Here is a 23,004-nt window from a genome sequence, read left to right as displayed (position 1 = left end):
TACTGCTTTTTTTCAAAAACGCATTTCCCATATTAATCATTTCACCGAATATTTGAAGCCGTTTTTTTTCGTACATTTACTCGAAAAATTGGCGTAAATATTGGTGTTAAAACAGGAACAGCACGGGCGTAAACCGTGCTTTAGTCCCTGAAGAGAGTCGCTATTTTAGTACAAACAACGGAAAAGCCCGAAATTAGGAAGAAACTCATTTTTTTTCCCAATGCTGGCGTGTTCTTTGCAAATTGAGCCTCTTTGGACAATACATTTAGATTGAATTTTCCCGTTCTATCCATTAGCAAGGCTGCTGCACATTAATATAGTTAATACATCCACAATCCAGATAAATTGTTTTGTTTCTGTCTAATAAAAAGATTAAAATGCCAAGAGAACGGGGAAGTGTCCCAGAAAACCCACAGGCTCGCTCTGTGCCAAATATATTCACTCTGTCTGCCTTTATAACCATCGTTCTTTCCCTCTCTTTCCAGCTCCCTCTCTCTCTGCAGTTGCAATGATGGACAGACGGAGAAAGGTGGAGAGAGGGAGACGTTCGCAACAGAAAAAGAGAGAAACAGGGAATGAGACAAAGAGGAAAAGGGGAAAACAGACCAAAAGGCAGACACGCGACAGAAACAGGGAGAAAGACAAAACGGAGAGACCCAGAGAGAGAGATAGAGAGAAAGAGAAAGAGAGACAGAGAGACGGAGAGATAGAGAGACGGAGAGATAGAGAGACAGAGAAAGAGAGACAGAGAGAAAGAGAAATAGAGGGAGAGACAGACAGACAGGCAGAGGGAGACCGAGAGAGAGAGAGAGACAGAGAGGGAAAGACAGAGAGAGACAGAGAGACAGAGGAGATAGAGAGAGAGAGAGAAAGACAGAGAGACAGACAGAGGGAGACAGAGAGAGACAGAGGAGATAGAGAGAGAGAGAGAGAAAGACAGAGAGACAGGCAGACAACGAGAGACGGAGACAAAACAGCAAAGAACAGAATGAGGGACACAGACAGAGAGAGACAAGGACAGACAGACAGGAGCGCGACGCACTATTTTTTATCAAAATTAATTCCGAAAAATAATGCATAGCGACACGGCACAAGATTAATGTCTCACCTTCCCCTCGTTTGCACTTTGTGAAATCAGAAGAACCATTTCGTTTAACTTATTTTGGAAGGGGCAGGAGGCATTTTCTGAAGAGTTGGAGTTATTTTTTTTCAATTATTGAAATATTTTCGATTGTGTTAAAATCAGGGAAAACACGCTGAATACTTTTTTAAATTATTTTATTGTGCATTTAATAGAATCCAGTGTGCTAACCATTCCCCCTCTCTCCCCGTTCTTATATTGCGTTGGGGAAAAGCACATGGGAGATATATATATTTTTAAAATCTCAGTTGGTCTCAGCGTGTTCTGGTCCGCTCTGTTCTTGCACTTTTTCAAATTCCCTAACCTATTCCCGTGCTCGAGAATTAGAACCAGAGCAAGGGCTAATATTAGGAGACGCAGGGACAGGAGGAGGCCGTTCAGCCCGTCGAACCTCTTCCTCCATTCAATGAGACCATGGCTGACCTGTATCCTGACTCCATCTACTCGCCTTCGCTCCAGATCCCTTAATACCCCCTTAGGTAACAACAAAAAAAAACACAGAAAAAGAGAGAAACAGGGAATGAGACAAAAACAGAAAGAAGCAGAGAAAGGGGAATGGGGACAAACAGACCAAAAGGAAGACACGCGACAGAAACAGGGAGAAAGACAAAAACGGAGAGACCCAGAGAGCGAGAGAGAGATAGAGAGATAGAGAAAGAGAGAGAGAGAGACAGAGAGAGAGTCAGAGAAAAAGAGACACAGAGAGAGAGACCAGAGATACAGAGAAAGAGAGATAGAGAGATAGAGAAAGAGAAAGAGAGATAGAGAGATAGAGAAAGAGAAAGAGAGATAGAGAGAGACAGAGAGTCAGAGAAAGAGAGACAGAGAGAGAGAGACAGAGAGAAAGAGAAAGAGAGCGAGAGAGAGATAGAGGGATAGAGAAAGAGAGAGAGAGAGTCAGAGAAAGAGAGACAGAAAGAGAGACAGAGAAAGAGAGGTAGAGAGATAAAGAGAAAGAGAGATAGAGAGACACAGAGACAGAGAGAGAGAGTCAGAGAAAGAGAGACACAGAGAGAGAGACAGAGAGAAAGAGAAAGAGAGATAGAGAAAGAGAAAGAGAGATAGAGAGAGACCGAGACAGAGTCAGAGAAAGAGAGACAGAGAGAGAGAGAGATAGAGAGACAGAGAAAGAGAGAGAGAGAGAGAGAGAGACAGAGAGAGGGAAAGACAGAGAGACAGACAGAGGAGACCGAAAGAGAGATAGAGACAGAGAGAAAGACAGAGAGACAGACAGGGGGAGACAGAGAGAGAGAGAGAGAGAGTGAGGGAAAGACAGAGAGAGAGAAGTTAGAGAGAGAAAGACAGAGAAACAGATAGAGGGAGACAGAGAGAGAGAGAAAGAAAGGGAAAGACAGAGGAGATAGAGAGAGAGAGAGAGAAAGACAGAGAGACAGACAGACAAAAAAATCTATCGATCTCAGATTTACAATTATTAATTGAGCGAGCATCTACTGCTTTAATTGGGAGAGAATTCAACAATTCTACCGCCTTTTGCATGAAGAAGTATTTCCTGATCTTTCTCCTGACGAAGGAGGTAAGCTCCGAAAGCTTGTGATTTAAAATAAAACTATAACCTGGTGTTGTGCGAGTCTTTACATCTCTCCTGAATGGCCTGGCTCTGATTTTAAAGGTTATTTTTCCACGTTGTCCTGAGAAAAAAAAGTTTCCCTCCATCCATCCTAACAATTCCTATCAAAATCTTTTTTAAAAAAAAAAATCTCAGTCAAATCAGCCCCTTAACCTTCGTATTACACGGCGCCCAGGTGTATATTTTTGGGATTCATTTCTGGAATGAATTCGCTTTTTAAACGTCCTTTTTCGATGCAAACCGTGCACTCGCCCCACGAGGGGAGCCGGAACTCAGCGCGCTGGCGCTTTGAATCGGTTCCGTGTGTTTTGACGCCTTCCTGAGATGCAGAATGTCCTTTAAAAAGCAAATTACCTCTCATGTGTCGAGGCTAAAATTCTCACTGCAAGTTCGTTGGCCTGCTATATATATTTGTTAAATCTGTAAATATGGGATTGGACAGTATCAGATCTCCCTGAATTTTGTCCCCGCCACTTTTAACCATCAAAAGAAATATTCAAGAATATATTTTTGGTTCCTCGCTCTCTCTCTCTTCCTCTCTGTCTGTCTGTCGCTCTTCCTCTATCTCTCCCTCTCTCTCTGTCTCCCTCTCTCTCTCTCTCCCTCCCTCTCTGTCTCTGTCTCTCTCTCTTCCTCTGCCTCTGTCTCTCTCCACCTCTCTCCCTCCATCGCTTTCTCCCTCTATCTCTCTCCTCCCTCTCTCTCTGCCTTCTCTGTCTCTCCCCTCTTTCTCTGTCTCTCCCCGCCTCTCTCCCTCCATGGCTCTCTCCCCTCTATCTCTCTCCTCCCTCTTTCTCTCTCTGTCTCTCCCCCTCTCTCCGTTTCTCCCCGCCTCTCTCCCTCCATCGCTCTCTCCCTCTATCTCTCTCCTCCCTCTTTCTCTCTCTGTCTCTCCCCCTCTCTCTGTCTCTCCCCGCCTCTCTCCCTCCATCGCTCTCTCCCTCTATCTCTCTCCTCCCTCTTTCTCTCTCTGTCTCTCCCCCTCTCTCCGTCTCTCCCCGCCTCTCTCCCTCCATCGCTCTCTCCCTCTATCTCTCTCCTCCTCTCTCTGTCTCTCCCCCTCTCTGTCTCTCCCCACCTTTCTCCCTCCATCGCTCTCTCCCTTTATCTCTGTCCTCCTCTCTCTCTCTGCCTCTCCCCTCTCTCTCTGTCTCTCTCTCTCCGCCTCTCTCCCTCCATCGCTCTCTCCCTCTATCTCTCTTCCCCCCTTCTCTCTCTCTCTGCTTCTCCCTCTCTCTCTCTGTCTCTCTCCGTCCATCTCGCTCTCTGTCTCTGAAATCTGAGTAGATTAATAAAAAGCTAAATAACTTTTCAAAAAATGTTCCGTGTGGAAAATATTGAACTATTGCAAAACACGAGACCCATTTTTGCCCCTTTTCTCTCTCCGTCTCTCTCGCTTTGTCTCTCTCAAATCTAAACAGATCGAACAACAGCGAGATAACTTTTCAAACATTGTTTCGTGAAGAAAGAACTGAAACAGTCAAAAACACAAGATCTATTCTTATGCCCTTTCCTCCTCTGTCTCGTTATCTCTCTCTGTCTCTCTCTCTCTCTGTGTGTCTCTCTCTCTGTCTCTCTCTCTCTCTCTCCTTGCCTCTCCCCCTCTCTCTCTGTATCTCTCTCTCTGTCTCTCTCTGTCTCTCTCTCTCTCTCTGCCTCTCCCCCTCTCTGTCTCTCTCTCTGTCTCTCTCTCTCTGTCTCTCTCTCTCTCTGTGTCTCTCTCTCTCTCTGTCTCTCTCTCTCTCTCTCCTTGCCTCTCCCCCTCTCTCTCTGTATCTCTCTCTCTGTCTCTCTCTGTCTCTCTCTCTCTCTCTGCCTCTCCCCCTCTCTGTCTCTCTCTCTGTCTCTCTCTCTCTCTGTCTCTTTCTCTCTTTCTCTCTGCCTCTCCCCCTCTCTCTCTCTGTCTCTCTCTCTCTCTGCCTCTGTCTCTCTCTGCCTCTCCCCCTCTCTCTCTCTGTCTGTCTGTCTCTCTCTCTCTCTGTCTCTCCCCCTCTCTGTCTCTCTCTCTCTCTCTGTCTCTCTCTCTGCCTCTCCCCCTCGCTGTGTGTGTCTCTCTCTGTCTCTGTCTCTCTCTCTGTCTCTGTCTCTCTCTCTGCCTCTCCCCCCTCTCTCTGTCTCTCTCTCTCTCTCTCCCTCTGTCTCTCTCTCTCTTTCTCTCTCTGCCTCTTCCCCTCTCTCTCTGCCTCTTCCCCTCTCTCGCTCTCTCTGTCTGTCTCTCTCTCTCTCTCTCTGCTCTCCCCCTCTCTGTCTCTGTCTCTCTCTCTCTGCCTCTCCCCCTCTCTGTCTCTCTCTGTCTCTCTCTCTCTGCTCTCCCCCTCGCTGTGTGTGTCTCTCTCTCTCTCTCTCTCCCCCCCCCCCGTCTGTCTCTCTCTCTGTCTCTCTCTCTGCCTCTCCTCCTCGCTGTGTGTGTGTGTCTCTCTCTCTCTCTCCCCCCCCCCCTGTCTGTCTGTCTCTCTCTCTCTCTCTCTCTCTGCCTCTCCACCTCTCTGTCTCTCTCTCTCTCTCTCTGTCTCTCTCTCTCTCTCCCCCCCCCCTGTCTGTCTGTCTCTCTCTCTCTGCCTCTCCTCCTCGCTGTGTGTGTGTGTCTCTCTCTCTCTGTCTCCCTCTCTCTTTCAAATCGAAGTAGATTCCAATCCAGCGAAATAATTTCCACCCACCCCACCCCAAAAAAAAAAGTTTTGCGAAGAAATCGTTCAACCTACCGCAAAAAACAAACTTTCACTCGTCTTTTGCCGGCGATAAGAGTCTGTGGGATTGGCCTCTCGCCGCACAGACAGAAAGACAGACAACTTAAAGTGCACGGTCTGGAGCGTGAAGGTTACAGGGGCCCGTCTAGACGCCGAAGGCGAGCCGTGAGTTCTTAACTTGACCTTGGACTTCGGGAGGGTAGAGAAGAGGAGGAGGAGGAGGAGGAGTGGAGGGAGGGAATTCAAAGCCCTCACTCCCGGAATCTCCGTCTCCAGATGAACAACTGACTGGCTTTAAAACGAATCGACGTTTCATTCCCGGCACCGTAAAGTAAGTGGATTATCTCAGATATTGGGCCAGGCTTTTCTTCAGGTGATGGTCTCGGAGTTTGCAGGGGACCCGGGCAGCGCCAAAAACAAGGGGGGACATGTTGTAATCGACACAAGGCCGAATACACTCCAGGCTCTGACCGGTGGTAAAGGAGTGAACGGATGAGGGAGAGGGAGAGAGAGAGAGAAATAAGCAAAACGAAGTAGCCGAGAATCCACAAATGTCGTTTTCTAACACAGAAGGACAATAAAATCACAGGCTCTCTGATTTATTTTTTTTTTTTATTTTGCATGCCTTTTTTAATTTATTCTTCTCCGTGTTGGTCTGTTAACACGGGATGGAAGACGCCAAAATCCCAGCATCTCAGGTCCGCCACACGTGAAGGCACGTCTGATATTATTATTATTATTTGTTGATTTATTCCTTGAGCAGGCCACAAACAAACCAAGGGCCTACTCCCAACCACCTACACAAACCAACTCAGCCTGTTCCCACTCCTCCAGGCCCGGTGCGGTCCCTGGTGATGCTTGTGGGTTTGCATTGAAAGTATTTATCAATATAATCTATATCTATATTATCGATATCTAGATCTATATAATCTATATTCTATCTAATCAATATCTATATCTATACCAGTACCGCCTATATCTAATCTATATCAATATCAATATCATCCCAATCAATATTATTTATACCTAGATCAATATCTAATCAATATGTATAGCAATATAATCTATATATGTATATATAATCTTATCTATATATATCTAAATCATCTATATCGATATCTCTATCATCTGTATCTATATCTAATCTTATCTATATCTATACAATATATCTAGATCAGATCTATCTATATAAGGCGGTGCCGTACAGTGTGATAATTCCGTAATTGAGTTCAAAATAATCTCTGAAACTAAACCTTCGGGCGTCGCATTTTATTTGGTTTTATAAAATCAGGTGCTGGATTTTTTTTTTACAACTCTTTTATTCCCTCGTGTGTTAAACTGTTTCTCAAAGTCCCAACATCCCCATCGCGCTCTGAACCCCTCGTCGCGTCTCACGAGTTGCATGAAAAAATCTCTATTAAATAAATATAAATATATATATATATAAATATATATTACTCGGGTAGGGACCCAGTAGAAGGAATTAATTGACACTGGATTGTGAAATAGTCCAAAAAATCAAATACACGTGACGTAGACCAATTAATGGATTTTTATTATTCAGGAATTGTTTGTTACAGCAACAAGCTGTACTGGTGATAGAGGGAAATTGTGATAATTCAATAAATAAAAGAGATTATCTGTGATTAAACACAGCTCCGGGAGAGTACACTTATTTCCCGGTTTGTTCCACTATTCCTTTCAGTCATTAACTGTGTTCTGAATTGTTTTGTATTTCGATAGTTTTATATTCCGCTTGCAGTGTGTGTATCCGTTTATTGGGTTTTATTATCATAATAATGATAATTAATATTGTTATTAATCATTATAATTGCAGGAGGATTTGTGCGGGGTTTTGTGAGGGATAATTGGACACTGTCTGTAAATGTTTCCCAGATCTTTGGAAATACCTTAGTCTGGTATTCTGTTCAGGGATTGTCGAACAAACACTGGGACAGCAAATACACACACACATATACACACACACATATACACATATACGTACACACACGTATGCACATTTACACACACACATACAGACCCACACACAAATAGAAAAGTACACACGCATACATACACACAAATACACATAAACAGACGCACACACAGACATGTACATACATACACGTACACACACATACAGACAAACACATACAAACCCATACAGACGCACACGCGCACTCATCTATATCCAATATATATCGATATCAATATCTAATCAATATGTATAGCAATATCATCTATATATATATAATCTTATCTATATATATCTAAATCATCTATATCGATATCTCTATCATCTGTATCTATATCTAATCTTATCTATATCTATACAATATATCTAGATCAGATCTATCTATATAAGGCGGTGCCGTACAGTGTGATATTTCCGTAATTGAGTTCAAAATAATCTCTGAAACTAAACCTTCGGGCGTCGCATTTTATTTGGTTTTATAAAATCAGGTGCTGGATTTTTTTTTACAACTCTTTCATTCCCTCGTGTGTTAAACTGTTTCTCAAAGTCCCAACATCCCCATCGCGCTCTGAACCCCTCGTCGCGTCTCATGAGTTGCATGAAGAAATCTCTATTAAATAAATATAAATATATATATATATAAATATATATTACTCGGGTAGGGACCCAGTAGAAGGAATTAATTGGCACTGGATTGTGAAATAGTCCAAAAAATCAAATACACGTGACGTAGACCAATTAATGGATTTTTATTATTCAGGAATTGTTTGTTACAGCAACAAGCTGTACTGGTGATAGAGGGAAATTGTGATAATTCAATAAATAAAAGGGGTTATCTGTGATTAAACACAGCTCCGGGAGAGTACATTTATTTCCCGGTTTGTTCCACTATTCCTTTCAGTCATTAACTGTGTTCTGAATTGTTTTGTATTTCGATAGTTTTATATTCCGCTTGCAGTGTGTGTATCAGTTTATTGGGTTTTATTATCATAATAATGATAATTAATATTGTTATTAATCATTATAATTGCAGGAGGATTTGTGCGGGGTTTTGTGAGGGATAATTGGACACTGTCTGTAAATGTTTCCCAGATCTTTGGAAATACCTTAGTCTGGTATTCTGTTCAGGGATTGTCGAACAAACACTGGGACAGCAAATACACACACGCACATATACACACACACACATACATATTTACATACACGTACACACACATAGACGTACACTCACATAGAAACATACACACACATATATTCAGACTCACACATGCATATGTACAGACACGTACACGCAAACGCACGCACACATAGAAACATAGACACACATACATACACACATATACATACACACACATACACATATGCAGAGGCACACACAGACATATGCATAAATACACGTGCACACAGACACAGACAAAGCACATACAAACCCATACGGACGCACACGTGCACACACAGACGCACACATGAAAGCATACACATGCACATATACAAACATACACACAGACACATACACGCATGCACATGCAATCACACATACGGACGCACACGGACACATACATACGTACATACACATACAGACGCACGTACACACAGGCACACATACACACACACATTTACACAGTTATGTGTGTGGGGTGGAGAGGGAGGATTTGGCGGGCCGGGGAGGGAGATCTCTAACATCAGGATTCCGACTTCACTAGAATAATTTTTTCACTGTCATATAATTACCGACCGGACAGTTACCGAAGCCGTTCGTCACCTCAAACGGCCTGTTCGCTTTCTTTAGGATGAAATTAAGAACTGGGAGATTTAGATAGCTGGGGTCAGTGCGCGATGTCCCAAACCTCGTGCTCCCTTTGCATCTGATCCTGTACTTTTTGTTGTTCTTGTTTTGTTTTGGGGAAAAGGCGACAGACTCTTCAAGATTTCATTCATTCGTTCGCCCCTTCATCGTCCCTCTAAATTAGCCCTCACTACCTGACCCCCGAAGCTGACTGCTGACTGTTCTCAATTGCAGCATTGGACTCTCCACTCCTCCGGCGTGTCCCGGCGTGGTGTGTGTTTAATACCGAACTGCAACTGAAATGTAAAAAAAAATAAGAGGTTGGAGGTGTCTCACCCGACAGAAGCGATCCGAGTCGGAGCTGAAATGTGCGGTTCACGTTGAGATATTTTCTTTTGAAAATAAATAAATGAGTTCACAGGGATTTGTAGCCCAGTGAATTGGAGCGGGTGCCATGCTGCTCGGTTGGAGATGTGTATATGTGTGTGTTTGTATGTGTGTTTGTGTGTGTTTGTATGTGTATTTATTTGTATGTGTGTGTGTTTGTATGTGTATGTGTATGCGTTTGTATGTCTGTGTATATGTTTATTTGTGTGTGTCTGTGCCATTGCGTATGTGTATATTTGTAGGTGTGTGTATCTGTGTCTGTGCCTGTGTGTCTGTGTGTGCATATTTTTACGTGTGTGTGTCTGTGGTCTGTGTGTATATGTCTGTGTATGTGTGTCTGTGTGTATATTTTTGTGTGTCTGTGTGCATATTTGTATGTGTGTCTGCATACGTATAATTTGTATGTGTCTGTGTGTCTGTTTGTATATTTGTAAGTGTGTGCGCCTGTGTCTGTGAGTATATATGTCTGTATCCGTGTGTCTGTGTGTATATTTATATGTGTCTGTGTCTGTGTATATATGTCTGTGTCCGTGTGTATATTTGTATGTGTGTCTGCATACGTATAATTTGTAAGTGTCTGTGTGTCTGTTTATATATTTGTAAGTGTGTGTGTGTGTGTCTGTGTATATATGTATGTGTCTGTGTGTATATTTGTATTTGTGTCTGTGTGTATAATTTGTATTTGTGTATGTGTTTGGGTCTGTGTCTGCGTGTGTGTGTATAATTTGTATTTGTGTCTGTGTGTGTATAATTTGTATTTGTGTATGTGTTTGTGTATAATTTGTATTTGTGTATGTGTTTGTGCCTGTGTGTATAATTTGTATTTGTGTCTGTGTGGGGGTCTGTGTGTCTGTGTGTGGGTCTGTGTGTCTGTGTCTGTGTGTCTGTGTGTGTGGGGGTCTGTGTCTGTGTGTGTATGTGGGTCTGTGTGTCTGTGTCTGTGTGGGTCTGTGTGTCTGTGTCTGTGTCTGTGTGTGGGGGGGTCTGTGTCTGTGTGTGTATATGTGTCTGTGTGTGTATGTGGGTCTGTGTGTCTGTGTCTGTGTGTCTGTGTGTGGGGGGGTCTGTGTCTGTGTGTGGAGGGGTCTGTGTGTGTGTGTGTGTGTGTCTGTGTCTGTGTGTGTATGTGGGTCTGTGTGTGTGTGTGTCTGTGTCTGTGTGTGTATGTGGGTCTGTGTGTCTGTGTGTGTGTCTGTGTCTGTATGTGTGTGTCTGTGTGTCTGTGTCTGTGTGTCTATGTGTGTGGGGGTCTGTGTCTGTGTGTGTATATGGGTCTGTGTGTCTGTGTCTGTGTGTGTATATGGGTCTGTGTGTCTGTGTCTGTGTGTCTGTGTGTCTGTGTCTGTGTGTCTGTGTGTGTATATGGGTCTGTGTGTCTGTGTCTGTGTGTCTGTGTCTGTGTGTCTGTGTGTGTATATGTGTGTCTGTGTGTCTGTGTGTCTGTGTGTGTATATGTGTGTCTGTGTGTCTGTGTGTCTGTGTGTGTATATGGGTCTGTGTGTCTGTGTCTGTGTGTCTGTGTCTGTGTGTCTGTGTGTGTATATGGGTCTGTGTGTCTGTGTCTGTGTGTGTCTGTGGGTCTGTGTGTCTGTGTACCTCGCTTTCCACAGTGTTTATTCAACAATCACGCAGTAGAATCGCCAGTGTCCATCATTTTCAAAGAAAGCATTTTGAGCTGAGAAAGACTCACAGCACCAGTGTTCCGTTCTTCCGCACAACATCTCTTGGAATTACAATTATTTAGGAATAATCTATATTTTTAAATAATGTTATTATTAATTATCAGTATTATTATAAAACCCAATGTACACTCTGCACGCGGAATATCCAACAAACCAATGTACGAAACAATTCAGAACACGGTTAACGAGTGAAGTGAATCATAGACAAAACTGAGAGATAATTTATTCCCAATTTGTTTTTTTGCATTGTTAGAAGCGGTTGTGTGCGTGAGAGAGAGAGAGGGGGAGCCGGTAATGAAATCCCGGTTGCTAATTTGATGGCACCGCTTTTATTTATTTATTGATAGACAAAAAAATCTGCACCCCAGCCCGGCACCCCCAAACTGTTACTAAAGCTGAGTCCCACCCGCCCCACCGGACATTATCTGCATTTTTGTTTTTTGTTACACGGATATAACCAGATATATTCACAGTAATCGCTTTCAATTAATTCCACGCCTTTTGTTTGTTCTCCCCGGGTTAAAGTCGGCGATTCCACTCGGTCCCCGAGCCTCCAGCCGCCCCTTTTTTCAGGATATATATTATTATATTATGTACATATTAAGGATACAGATTATTATTCCGCTCCTTTCTGTCTCCTTCCCTCTCTCCTTTCTCAGATAGTTTGCAATTGCGTCCTCCCCTCAACCCCTCCTCATTTCTTCGAGTATTTAAAAATGATTTTTTAAAAATAAAATAAAAGTGAGGCTAACAATTTGAGAGCGGAAGGATTGGGAAGGCTGACAGGTCGAGCCCAGATTTATCACTACTCTCTTAAAAGTCTCGGGTTTTTTTTTTCTTTTGCATATCACGTGGGGTTGTGTCTTTAATCGGGGAGTCGCTGAGACTTGGAGGGGAGGGAGGGAAGGAGAGGGAGGGGGGTGGGGGGGTGAAACGCATGCGCTCCTCCGCCCAGAGAGGGATAGATAGAGAGGGAGAGAGAGAGAGAAAAAAAAAACGTGTGTCTGGGAATTAAATGTTCGTGTTTTGGAGCGAAGTGGGCAATTTAAAAGCGTCCCCAGCCCAGTGAGATGACAGCCTCGGTTGTCCTGCGCCCGCACTGGGCGGATACCTTGATGTACGTGTGCGATAAGGGCCCGGAGGAAATCAATAGAAATTCGGTGATGGAAGGACTCAATGGGACCTGCTCCACGAGTCACTGCAAAGAATTCTTCACCCATCCAGCCCTGGGTCGCCATACGGGCAGCGTGCCCCATCACCATCACCCTCCTCCTCCTCCTCCTCCACCTCCACCTCCACCACCTCCACCTCCTCCTCCTCCTCCTCCCGCTCAGGGTCCCGTCTTCTCGGATCTCCCGGCCGCCGAGGGCGGGAGGCAGTGCCCGCCCGCCGCCCACCAGACTGCCTCCCCCGGCGCCAGCCTGGGCTACGGTTACCCTTTCGGAAGCCCTTACTACGGCTGCAAGCTGCCCTACCCCCACGGCGTGAACTTGCCGCAGAGCGCCCTCAAACCGTACGAAAAGTACTCGGAGGTCACCTCGGGGCTGCCCAACTCGGCCGCCGCCGGCGAGGAACTTTCGTCGACGCGGGTCAAGGAATTCGCCTTTTACCCCAGTTTCGCCGGCACTTACCAGACGGTCCCCGGTTACTTGGACGTGAGCGTGGTCCCCGGCATCAGTGCCCACAACGAGACAAGACACGAGCCCTTGATACCCATGGATGGTTACCAGCACTGGTCTCTGCCGAATAACTGGGACGGACAAGTTTACTGTGCTAAGGAGCATTCCCAACCTTGCCAAATTTGGAAATCACCCTTCCCAGGTATACGGACCGGCGCAGGTCCCGCTACTTACACCGCGCTTGTTTTAAGTTGTGCTTTTTCAATCTCTTTCTTCGAAAGGGGCTTTGATACGGAGAGGCTTGAGGAAGCCGGGGGACCCCCCTCCCCTCCTCCTTGGAGCGGAGAAGGTTCAGGGAGAGATTTTAATTAGAAAGGAGGGGGGGGTGGGTTTCAAAATCAGGAGGGGGGTTCTTGATAAGAGTGGATGGGGAGAAACGGCTTCCAACTGGCAGGAGGGTCGCTAATCAGAGGACACAGGTTTAAGATAATTGGTAAAAGAACCAGAGAGAGAGAGAGGGGGGGGGGGGAGATGAGGAGAATGTTTTTTTTACGCAGCGAGTTGTTCTGATCTGGAATTCGCTGCCTGAAAGGGGCGGTGGGAGCAGATTCAATAATAACTTTCAAAAAGAGAATCGGATAAATACTTGAAAAGGTGAAATTTACAGGGCTGTGGGGAAAGAGCTGGGGAATGGGACGAATTATGTCGCTCTTTCAAAAAGCCGGCAGAGGTACGATGGGCCGAATGGCCTCCTTCTGCGTTGAACGCTTCAACGAATCTGTGAAAAACCAACAGATGCTCGTTCTGATGTCTTTTCATGAGATTTGAAGTCAATGTATTAGATATAATCAGATCCCCACGCCTGGCATCTACATTCCGTGAGAGGGAGACTGGTTGGCGGGGCGGGAACTCCCAGGATCTAATGAGGTGGTGCCGCTTTTTAAAAAATTAATTAATTAATTTTCTCTTTGCTTCAATTGTCCACAAGCCCCGCCGTCTTCAACCTGTCTCGAGGGAGATAGATAGATGGACAGACAGACAGAGAGATAGATGGACAGATAGACAGACAGAGAGATAGATAGACAGACAGAGAGATAGATGGACAGATAGACAGACAGAGAGATAGATAGACAGACAGAGAGATAGATAGACAGATAGACAGATAGAGAGATAGATGGACAGATAGACAGAGCGATAGATGGACAGATAGACAGAGAGATAGATAGACAGATAGACAGAGAGATAGATAGACGGATAGACAGAGAGATAGATAGACAAATAGACAGACAGAGAGATAGATGGACAGATAGACAGACAGAGAGATAGATGGACAGACAGAGAGATAGACAGACAGATAGACAGACAGAGAGGTAGATGGACAGAAGGACAGACAGAGAGATAGATGGACAGACAGAGAGATAGACAGACAGATAGACAGACAGAGAGATATATGGACAGATAGACAGACAGAGAGATAGATGGACAGATAGACAGACAGAGAGATAGATGGACAGACAGAGAGATAGACAGACAGATAGACAGACAGAGAGATATATGGACAGATAGACAGAGAGATGGATAGACAGACAGATAGATGGACAGATAGACAGAGAGCTAGATAGACGGATAGACAGACAGAGAGATAGATAGACAGGTAGACAGACAGAGAGATAGATAGACAGATAGACAGACAGAGAGATAGATAGACAGATAGACAGAGCGATAGATGGACAGACTGAGAGATAGATAGACAGATAGACAGAGAGATAGATGGACAGATAGACAGAGAGATAGATGGACAGATAGACAGAGAGATAGATAGACAGACAGAGAGATAGATAGACAAATAGACAGAGAAACAGATAGACAGATAGATAGACAGACAGACAGGCAGACAGACTGATAGATAGATAGATTGATTGATAGATTGATAGATAGACAGACAGAGTGATAGATAGAGAGATAGATAGATAGATAGATGACAGAGAAAGCTGGGTATATATATATATATACAGAAAGAGAGCGAGAGGAGAGAGAGAGAGAGAGAGGAAGAGATAAAGAAATAAGTCCAGTACTTCTGTTCAGAGGTTGGGTCTGTGATTCGTTTGTTGAATGTGTTTCCCTGTTGTTGCAGTTATCTGTATTTATTTATTTATACCGAGATGGGTCTCTGTGAGCAAACCTCGCCCCTCACCGTCCAATTCCACAAAGGCGCTCGACAGAAATTTTGGTTTTGGGATCGAAACTTTCAAATCCTGGAGTCGCGACTAATAACAAACACACACAATCCACCGCAAAACACTGCGCCCATTACTCCGCACACGCTCCCCTACTGACCCGCACACACTGTCCCTACTGACCGGCACACACTGTCCCTACTGACCCGCACACACTGTCCCTACTGACCAGCACACACTGTCCCTACTGACCGGCACACACTGTCCCTACTGACCCGCACACACTGCCCCTACTGACCCGCACACACTGTCCCTACTGACCGGCACACACTGTCCCTACTGACCCGCACACACTCCCCCTACTGACCCGCACACACTCCCCCTACTGACCCGCACACACTCCCCCTACTGACCCGCACACACTGCCCCTACTGACCCGCACACACTGTCCCTACTGACCCGCACACACTGTCCCTACTGACCGGCACACACTGTCCCTACTGACCCGCACACACTGTCCCTACTGACCGGCACACACTGTCCCTACTGACCCGCACACACTGTCCCTACTGACCAGCACACACTGTCCCTACTGACCGGCACACACTGTCCCTACTGACCCGCACACACTCCCCCTACTGACCCGCACACACTCCCCCTACTGACCCGCACACACTGTCCCTACTGACCCGCACACACTGCCTCTACTGACCCGCACACACTCCCCCTACTGACCCGCACACACTGTCCCTACTGACCCGCACACACTGCCCCTACTGACCCGCACACACTCCCCCTACTGACCCGCACACACTGCCTCTACTGACCCGCACACACTCCCCCTACTGACCCGCACACACTGTCCCTACTGACCCGCACACACTGTCCCTACTGACCCGCACACACTGCCCCTACTGACCCGCACACACTGTCCCTACTGACCGGCACACACTGTCCCTACTGACCCGCACACACTGCCTCTACTGACCCGCACACACTCCCCCTACTGACCCGCACACACTCCCCCTACTGACCCGCACACACTGTCCCTACTGACCCGCACACACTGTCCCTACTGACCCGCACACACTGTCCCTACTGACCCGCACACACTCCCCCTACTGACCCGCACACACTGTCCCTACTGACCCGCACACACTGCCCCTACTGACCGGCACACACTGTCCCTACTGACCCGCACACACTGTCCCTACTGACCCGCACACACTGTCCCTACTGACCCGCACACACTCCCCCTACTGACCCGCACACACTCCCCCTACTGACCCGCACACACTCCCCCTACTGACCCGCACACACTGCCCCTACTGACCCGCACACACTGCCTCCACTGACCCGCACACACTGTCCCTACTGACCGGCACACACTGCCCCTACTGACCCGCACACACTCCCCCTACTGACCCGCACACACTGCCCCTACTGACCCACACACACTCCCCCTACTGACCGGCACACACTGCCCCTACTGACCCGCACACACTCCCCCTACTGACCCGCACACACTGCCCCTACTGACCCGCACACACTGTCCCTACTGACCGGCACACACTGCCCCTACTGACCCGCACACACTCCCCCTACTGACCCGCACACACTGCCCCTACTGACCCGCGCACACTGTCCCTACTGACCGGCACACACTGCCCCTACTGACCCGCACACACTCCCCCTACTGACCGGCACACACTCCCCCTACTGACCCGCACACACTCCCCCTACTGACCCGCACACACTGCCTCTACTGACCCGCACACACTCCCCCTACTGACCCGCACACACTGTCCCTACTGACCCGCACACACTCCCCCTACTGACCCGCACACACTCCCCCTACTGACCCGCACACACTGTCCCTACTGACCCGCACACACTGTCCCTACTGACCCGCACACACTGTCCCTACTGACCCGCACACACTGTCCCTACTGACCCGCACACACTCCCCCTACTGACCCGCACACACTGTCCCTGCTGACCCGCACACACTGTCCCTACTGACCCGCACACACTGTCCCTACTGACCCGCACACACTGTCCCTACTGACCCGCACACACTGCCCCTACTGACCCGCACACACTGCCCCTACTGACCGGCACACACTGTCCCTACTGACCCGCACACACTCCCCCTACTGACCCGCACACACTGTCCCTACTGACCCGCACACACTGCCTCTACTGACCCGCACACACTGTCCCTACTGACCCGCACACACTGTCCCTACTGACCCGCACACACTCCCCCTACTGACCCGCACACACTGCCCCTACTGACCCGCACACACTGTCCCTACTGACCCGCACACACTCCCCCTACTGACCCGCACACACTGTCCCTACTGACCGGCACACACTCCCCCTACTGACCCGCACACACTGCCTCTACTGACCCGCACACACTGTCCCTACTGACCCGCGCACACTGTCCCTACTGACCGGCACACACTGTCCCTACTGACCCGCGCACACTGTCCCTACTGACCCGCACACACTCCCCCTACTGACCGGCACACACTGTCCCTACTGACCCGCGCACACTGTCCCTACTGACCCGCACACACTCCCCCTACTGACCCGCGCACACTGTCCCTACTGACCGGCACACACTGTCCCTACTGACCCGCACACACTGTCCCTACTGACCGGCACACACTGTCCCTACTGACCGGCACACACTGTCCCTACTGACCGGCACACACTGTCCCTACTGACCGGCACACACTCCCCCTACTGACCCGCACACACTGCCTCTACTGACCCGCACACACTGTCCCTACTGACCCGCACACACTGTCCCTACTGACCGGCACACACTGCCCCTACTGACCCGCACACACTGTCCCTACTGACCCGCACACACTCCCCCTACTGACCCGCACACACTCCCCCTACTGACCCGCACACACTCCCCCTACTGACCCGCACACACTGTCCCTACTGACCCGCACACACTGTCCCTACTGACCCGCACACACTGTCCCTACTGACCCGCACACACTGCCCCTACTGACCCGCACACACTCCCCCTACTGACCCGCACACACTGCCTCTACTGACCCGCACACACTCCCCCTACTGACCCGCACACACTGTCCCTACTGACCCGCACACACTGCCCCTACTGACCCGCACACACTCCCCCTACTGACCCGCACACACTGCCTCTACTGACCCGCACACACTCCCCCTACTGACCCGCACACACTGTCCCTACTGACCCGCACACACTGTCCCTACTGACCCGCACACACTGCCCCTACTGACCCGCACACACTGTCCCTACTGACCGGCACACACTGTCCCTACTGACCCGCACACACTGCCTCTACTGACCCGCACACACTCCCCCTACTGACCCGCACACACTCCCCCTACTGACCCGCACACACTGTCCCTACTGACCCGCACACACTGTCCCTACTGACCCGCACACACTGTCCCTACTGACCCGCACACACTCCCCCTACTGACCCGCACACACTGTCCCTACTGACCCGCACACACTGCCCCTACTGACCGGCACACACTGTCCCTACTGACCCGCACACACTGTCCCTACTGACCCGCACACACTGTCCCTACTGACCCGCACACACTCCCCCTACTGACCCGCACACACTCCCCCTACTGACCCGCACACACTCCCCCTACTGACCCGCACACACTGCCCCTACTGACCCGCACACACTGCCTCCACTGACCCGCACACACTGTCCCTACTGACCGGCACACACTGCCCCTACTGACCCGCACACACTCCCCCTACTGACCCGCACACACTGCCCCTACTGACCCACACACACTCCCCCTACTGACCGGCACACACTGCCCCTACTGACCCGCACACACTCCCCCTACTGACCCGCACACACTGCCCCTACTGACCCGCACACACTGTCCCTACTGACCGGCACACACTGCCCCTACTGACCCGCACACACTCCCCCTACTGACCCGCACACACTGCCCCTACTGACCCGCGCACACTGTCCCTACTGACCGGCACACACTGCCCCTACTGACCCGCACACACTCCCCCTACTGACCGGCACACACTCCCCCTACTGACCCGCACACACTCCCCCTACTGACCCGCACACACTGCCTCTACTGACCCGCACACACTCCCCCTACTGACCCGCACACACTGTCCCTACTGACCCGCACACACTCCCCCTACTGACCCGCACACACTCCCCCTACTGACCCGCACACACTGTCCCTACTGACCCGCACACACTGTCCCTACTGACCCGCACACACTGTCCCTACTGACCCGCACACACTGTCCCTACTGACCCGCACACACTCCCCCTACTGACCCGCACACACTGTCCCTGCTGACCCGCACACACTGTCCCTACTGACCCGCACACACTGTCCCTACTGACCCGCACACACTGTCCCTACTGACCCGCACACACTGCCCCTACTGACCCGCACACACTGCCCCTACTGACCGGCACACACTGTCCCTACTGACCCGCACACACTCCCCCTACTGACCCGCACACACTGTCCCTACTGACCCGCACACACTGCCTCTACTGACCCGCACACACTGTCCCTACTGACCCGCACACACTGTCCCTACTGACCCGCACACACTCCCCCTACTGACCCGCACACACTGCCCCTACTGACCCGCACACACTGTCCCTACTGACCCGCACACACTCCCCCTACTGACCCGCACACACTGTCCCTACTGACCGGCACACACTCCCCCTACTGACCCGCACACACTGCCTCTACTGACCCGCACACACTGTCCCTACTGACCCGCGCACACTGTCCCTACTGACCGGCACACACTGTCCCTACTGACCCGCGCACACTGTCCCTACTGACCCGCACACACTCCCCCTACTGACCGGCACACACTGTCCCTACTGACCCGCGCACACTGTCCCTACTGACCCGCACACACTCCCCCTACTGACCCGCGCACACTGTCCCTACTGACCGGCACACACTGTCCCTACTGACCCGCACACACTGTCCCTACTGACCGGCACACACTGTCCCTACTGACCGGCACACACTGTCCCTACTGACCGGCACACACTGTCCCTACTGACCGGCACACACTCCCCCTACTGACCCGCACACACTGCCTCTACTGACCCGCACACACTGTCCCTACTGACCCGCACACACTGTCCCTACTGACCGGCACACACTGCCCCTACTGACCCGCACACACTGTCCCTACTGACCCGCACACACTCCCCCTACTGACCCGCACACACTCCCCCTACTGACCCGCACACACTCCCCCTACTGACCCGCACACACTGTCCCTACTGACCCGCACACACTGTCCCTACTGACCCGCACACACTGTCCCTACTGACCCGCACACACTCCCCCTACTGACCCGCACACACTCCCCCTACTGACCCGCACACACTGCCCCTACTGACCCGCACACACTCCCCCTACTGACCCGCACACACTGTCCCTACTGACCCGCACACACTGCCCCTACTGACCCGCACACACTCCCCCTACTGACCCGCACACACTCCCCCTACTGACCCGCACACACTGCCCCTACTGACCCGCACACACTGTCCCTACTGACCCGCACACACTGCCGCTACCGTCCGGCACCCGCTACACCTATTGCCCCGCGCTGCCTGTACCCATTCACTCACCCACCCCCTCTCCTCCTCACACACACACAAAAGAATTACATCCCCTGAGCCCCATCCGTATGCAGCCACACCCGGCAGTTACCCAATGCTTAATTCAGTGAAAATCCTTTGCTAGTCTTGGCGCCGCGCCCGTGGTTCCAAGACGGTCTATCTATTTTCCCACATAACAACAGTTAATGCGCTTGAAATTTCGTGTGTGAAGTGATTTGGGTAGTTTTCCGAGGCGCGGTCAGGGACCGCACACCGTCATTTGAAGTTGCTGGTTTAACATTACGCGTGAAATAAACGGCCCTCTGCCTTCGGCAAACTTTTAGCCCGTCAAAACTTTCACCGCCTCATCTTCCTCCGCTTCCAGAATCTGGCCCGTTTTCTGTCCCGCCGAAACACCCACCCACTCACCCCCGAACGCCTCGATATCAATGGGCAACGGAAAAAGGTGAGGCTCAGTGAATGGGACTGAACAGATAGAGAGAGAGATGGATAGGTGGGAGTGAGGCGGCGAGAGAAAGAGGTAGATGGACATTAGAGAGAGAGAGAGAGATAGAGAGATAGACCGAGAGAGATGGACAGAAAGACAGATAGTTAGGCAGATCGATATAAACTGGCAGAGAGAGTGAGCGAAACAGGTCAAGAGATATAGTTAGGGAGAGAGATAGACAGATATGGTGAAAGAAATAGGTTGAGATAGAGAGATACAGATATACGAATAGATAATTAAGCAGGTCGATAGATCGATAGGAGACGGAAGCCAGGAAAACTTGGTAAATCTGTGGCTAGATTTTCCCAAAGTGTGTTCATTTAAATTAATTTGGAATATTGCATCTCGAAGCCAGGCGTGTGTATGTATACGTGCATGGCGCTATCTATATGCATACGTCCTTCCACGTGTGAGTGTATATCTGTGTATCAATCAATAACTCTGTGTACGTGATATATCTGTCGTTAGCTGTTTGTATCTGTATGTATCGATCTTTCTTTAACGTTGTTAAGTATGTATGTCTAAGTGTACATCGTTTTACGATACAGGTATGCATGTGTACATGCATCCGTGAGTGTACGTGCATCAGTACCTCTATGTTTATTTGTACATGTATCACCTGTTGCATATTCGGGTGTGCGAATACCTTTATTATCACATACCTATGTGTGTACGTGTATGTGTATAATTATCCTACTGCTTGTATATTTCGTACGTGTCTGCGTGTTTCTGTCTCTATATCTGTATATGCGTCTATATATTTGTCTCTGTGTAAATGTGTTTGTATGTATGTATTCGTCTGTGTGTTTCTGTATATGTTTGTACCTGTGTATATATGTTTGTGTGTTTCTATTTGTGTGAGTATATGTGTCTATATATTTGTCTCTGTGTATATATGTGTTTGTTTGTATCTAAATGTGTATACGTGAGTATATGTGTGCATATTTGTCTCTGGGTATATGTGTTTGTTTGTGTCTATGTGTGTGTGTGTGTGTTTCTGTATATGTGTCTGTATCTGTGTACACGTGTCTGTATCTTTGTATATGTGTCTGTATATGTGTTTGTATGTATATGTATATGTGAGTATATGTGTATATATAGTTGTCTCGTTGGGTATATCTGTGTGTGCGTTTCTGTATATGTGTCTGTATCTGTGTTTGTGTGCATATGTGAGTATATGTGTCTATATATTTGTCTCTCTGAGTATACGTGTTTGACCGTCTGTTTCTGTGTCGACACTCAATTCATCCCTGCCCGCCTACCCGTCAGCCCATCTGTTGACCTCCCTTCATCGACTGAAATTCCCTCCAAATTTCCCCCCAGATATCGTCCCGCTGCAGCCGGAAGGCGGCAGTTACCGGAGGGGCAGGAAGAAGAGGGTCCCGTACACCAAACTTCAACTCAAGGAGCTGGAGCGGGAGTACACGGCCAGCAAATTCATCACCAAAGAGAAGAGACGGAAGATTTCGAACGGCACTAACCTCTCCGAAAGGCAAGTGACCATCTGGTTTCAGAACCGGAGAGTGAAGGAGAAGAAAGTCGATGGGAAATCGAAACCAGCTCATCACCACACCGCCTAGTCCGGGTTCGCATTACAAACTCTCTTCTTTTTGTAAAACTTGCAATATTTTAACCGCCAACTGAAAACTGATAAACTGAGGAAAGCGATTTCAGTGTTTGACAGTGTGTGTCTGTGTGTCTGTGAGTGTGTGTGTGTGTCTGTCTGTGTGTGTGAGTATGTGTGTGTGTGAGTGTCTGTCTGTGTGTGTGTGTGTGAGTATATGTGTGAGTGTGTGTCTG

At 48.8% G+C, this 23,004-nt stretch overlaps 1 protein-coding gene across 1 annotated transcript; it reads left to right on the top strand.

Moving 5' to 3' along the window:
• The first annotated feature begins 12,316 nt into the window (after positions 1-12,316).
• hoxc13a (homeobox C13a) lies at positions 12,317-22,784 on the top strand. The gene is made up of 3 exons (XM_067976264.1): positions 12,317-12,501; positions 12,577-13,067; positions 22,528-22,784. The coding sequence occupies exons 1-3, from the start codon at positions 12,317-12,319 to the stop codon at positions 22,782-22,784; spliced, it is 933 nt and encodes a 310-aa protein (XP_067832365.1).
• Positions 22,785-23,004: the final 220 nt, after the last annotated feature.

This window comes from Heptranchias perlo, chromosome X (genome assembly GCF_035084215.1).
Source record: "Heptranchias perlo isolate sHepPer1 chromosome X, sHepPer1.hap1, whole genome shotgun sequence".
Classification (NCBI taxonomy): domain Eukaryota; kingdom Metazoa; phylum Chordata; class Chondrichthyes; order Hexanchiformes; family Hexanchidae; genus Heptranchias; species Heptranchias perlo.
The sequence above is the reverse complement of the archived record's forward strand: the minus strand, read 5'-3'. Positions and strand labels throughout refer to the sequence as shown.